This window comes from Acanthamoeba castellanii (assembly GCF_000313135.1).
Source record: "Acanthamoeba castellanii str. Neff unplaced genomic scaffold scf7180000084757, whole genome shotgun sequence".
Taxonomy (NCBI): domain Eukaryota; phylum Discosea; order Longamoebia; family Acanthamoebidae; genus Acanthamoeba; species Acanthamoeba castellanii.
The window spans coordinates 19,380-20,516 of NW_004457453.1; the positions used below are offsets into that span (position 1 = coordinate 19,380).

Consider the following 1,137-nt stretch of genomic DNA (forward strand, 5'->3'; position numbering starts at 1 on the left):
CGTTGGTGCCGCTTCCGCCACCTCCTTCAGCTGCTGCTGTGGTTGCGGCTGCGGCGGTTGCTGTGCGGTGCTCTCCTTGAGTTCCTTCTCTTCCTCTTCATCGTCGCCATACGCAGCCAGAAGGTCACCGAGAATACCCGGCGCCTCCACCACCTCGTCTGTCTCGACTGGCGCGTCGGTCGTCGACTCGACGGGGACCTCAGCAAGCTGCGCCTTGGGGTCTTCGCGGACTACCAACTTCTCCTGCTGGGCGGGCTCTTGACCCTGCTGCTCATCATCATCGGGCTGCTCGTCCTCGCCTCCGTTAAAATCGCGGTCGTGGTAGTGGTTGAAGCGTCCACCGCGTCCCCGGCCTCCTCGACCACCTCGGCCTCGCCCGCCCCTGCCCTCGCCGTCGTCTCCGCCCCAGCCTCCCCTGCCCCGGCCCCGACCGCGACCGCGGCCTCTTCCACGGCCACGCCCTCGGCCGCTTTCCTCCTCTCCTCGCTTGGCCTTTTCTTCCAGCTATAGAGGAACGAGTGCGTCAGCTCCATCAACAAGGTCGCGCACGGATGAGCGATCACACACACACACGCACCACACACCCACACACACACACACAGGGGTGTGCAAGTGTGGTGACGTGCAGCTACGAACCTTCTTGGTGACAATCTCCTTGGTGGGGAACTTGCGCTTTCGCTCGGCGATGTAGGCGGCGATCTCCTCGGGCGTTTCAAGCTTGGGCGACTGGAACATCGGCAGCTTCATCAACCTGAGTTGGCGTCCACCCCCCAACCATTTTAGCACCCACACAACTCCTGTCCCGCAGAAAGAGTGGAACAAGCGGGAAGCAAAGAAGGAGCTGATGAGGTACGGGCGGTACCCTTCTTTGTCGCCCTTGCCTCGACCCGCTGCGTCAGCGGCCTTAGCCGCTCCCCCGCGACCACCTCTCTGACCGCCACCACCGCCCCCTCGCCCACGGCCCCTGCCGCCTCGCGGGCCACCACCGCCTCGTGACGGGCCGGTGCTCGGGTAGTACAGGTGTGGACCAGGGGCGGGGTAGTAGCCCCACCCCGCCCCTGCTCCAGGAGCCGGCATGGGCATCGGCATGGGCATCGGTAGAGGCGTTCCCCCGGTGCCAGGCATCGGCAATGGCAT

General features: G+C 65.2%; 2 protein-coding genes across 2 annotated transcripts in view; one reads left to right on the forward strand and one right to left on the reverse strand.

The window, feature by feature from the left end:
• ACA1_206390 (uncharacterized protein) overlaps positions 1–747 on the reverse strand; it is a gene marked incomplete at both ends in the record, with an annotated part of 1,025 nt that extends 278 nt beyond the window's left edge. The window contains 2 exons of the mRNA XM_004339870.1: positions 22–504; positions 637–747. Coding sequence (XP_004339918.1) covers positions 22–504; positions 637–747 — 594 coding nt within the window. The remainder of the gene's footprint in view (positions 1–21; positions 505–636) is intronic.
• Positions 748–1,075: 328 nt separating this feature from the next.
• Positions 1,076–1,137, forward strand: part of ACA1_206500 (uncharacterized protein) — a gene marked incomplete at both ends in the record, with an annotated part of 532 nt that continues 470 nt past the window's right edge. Inside the window, one exon of the mRNA XM_004339871.1 lies at positions 1,076–1,114. Coding sequence (XP_004339919.1) covers positions 1,076–1,114 — 39 coding nt within the window. The remainder of the gene's footprint in view (positions 1,115–1,137) is intronic.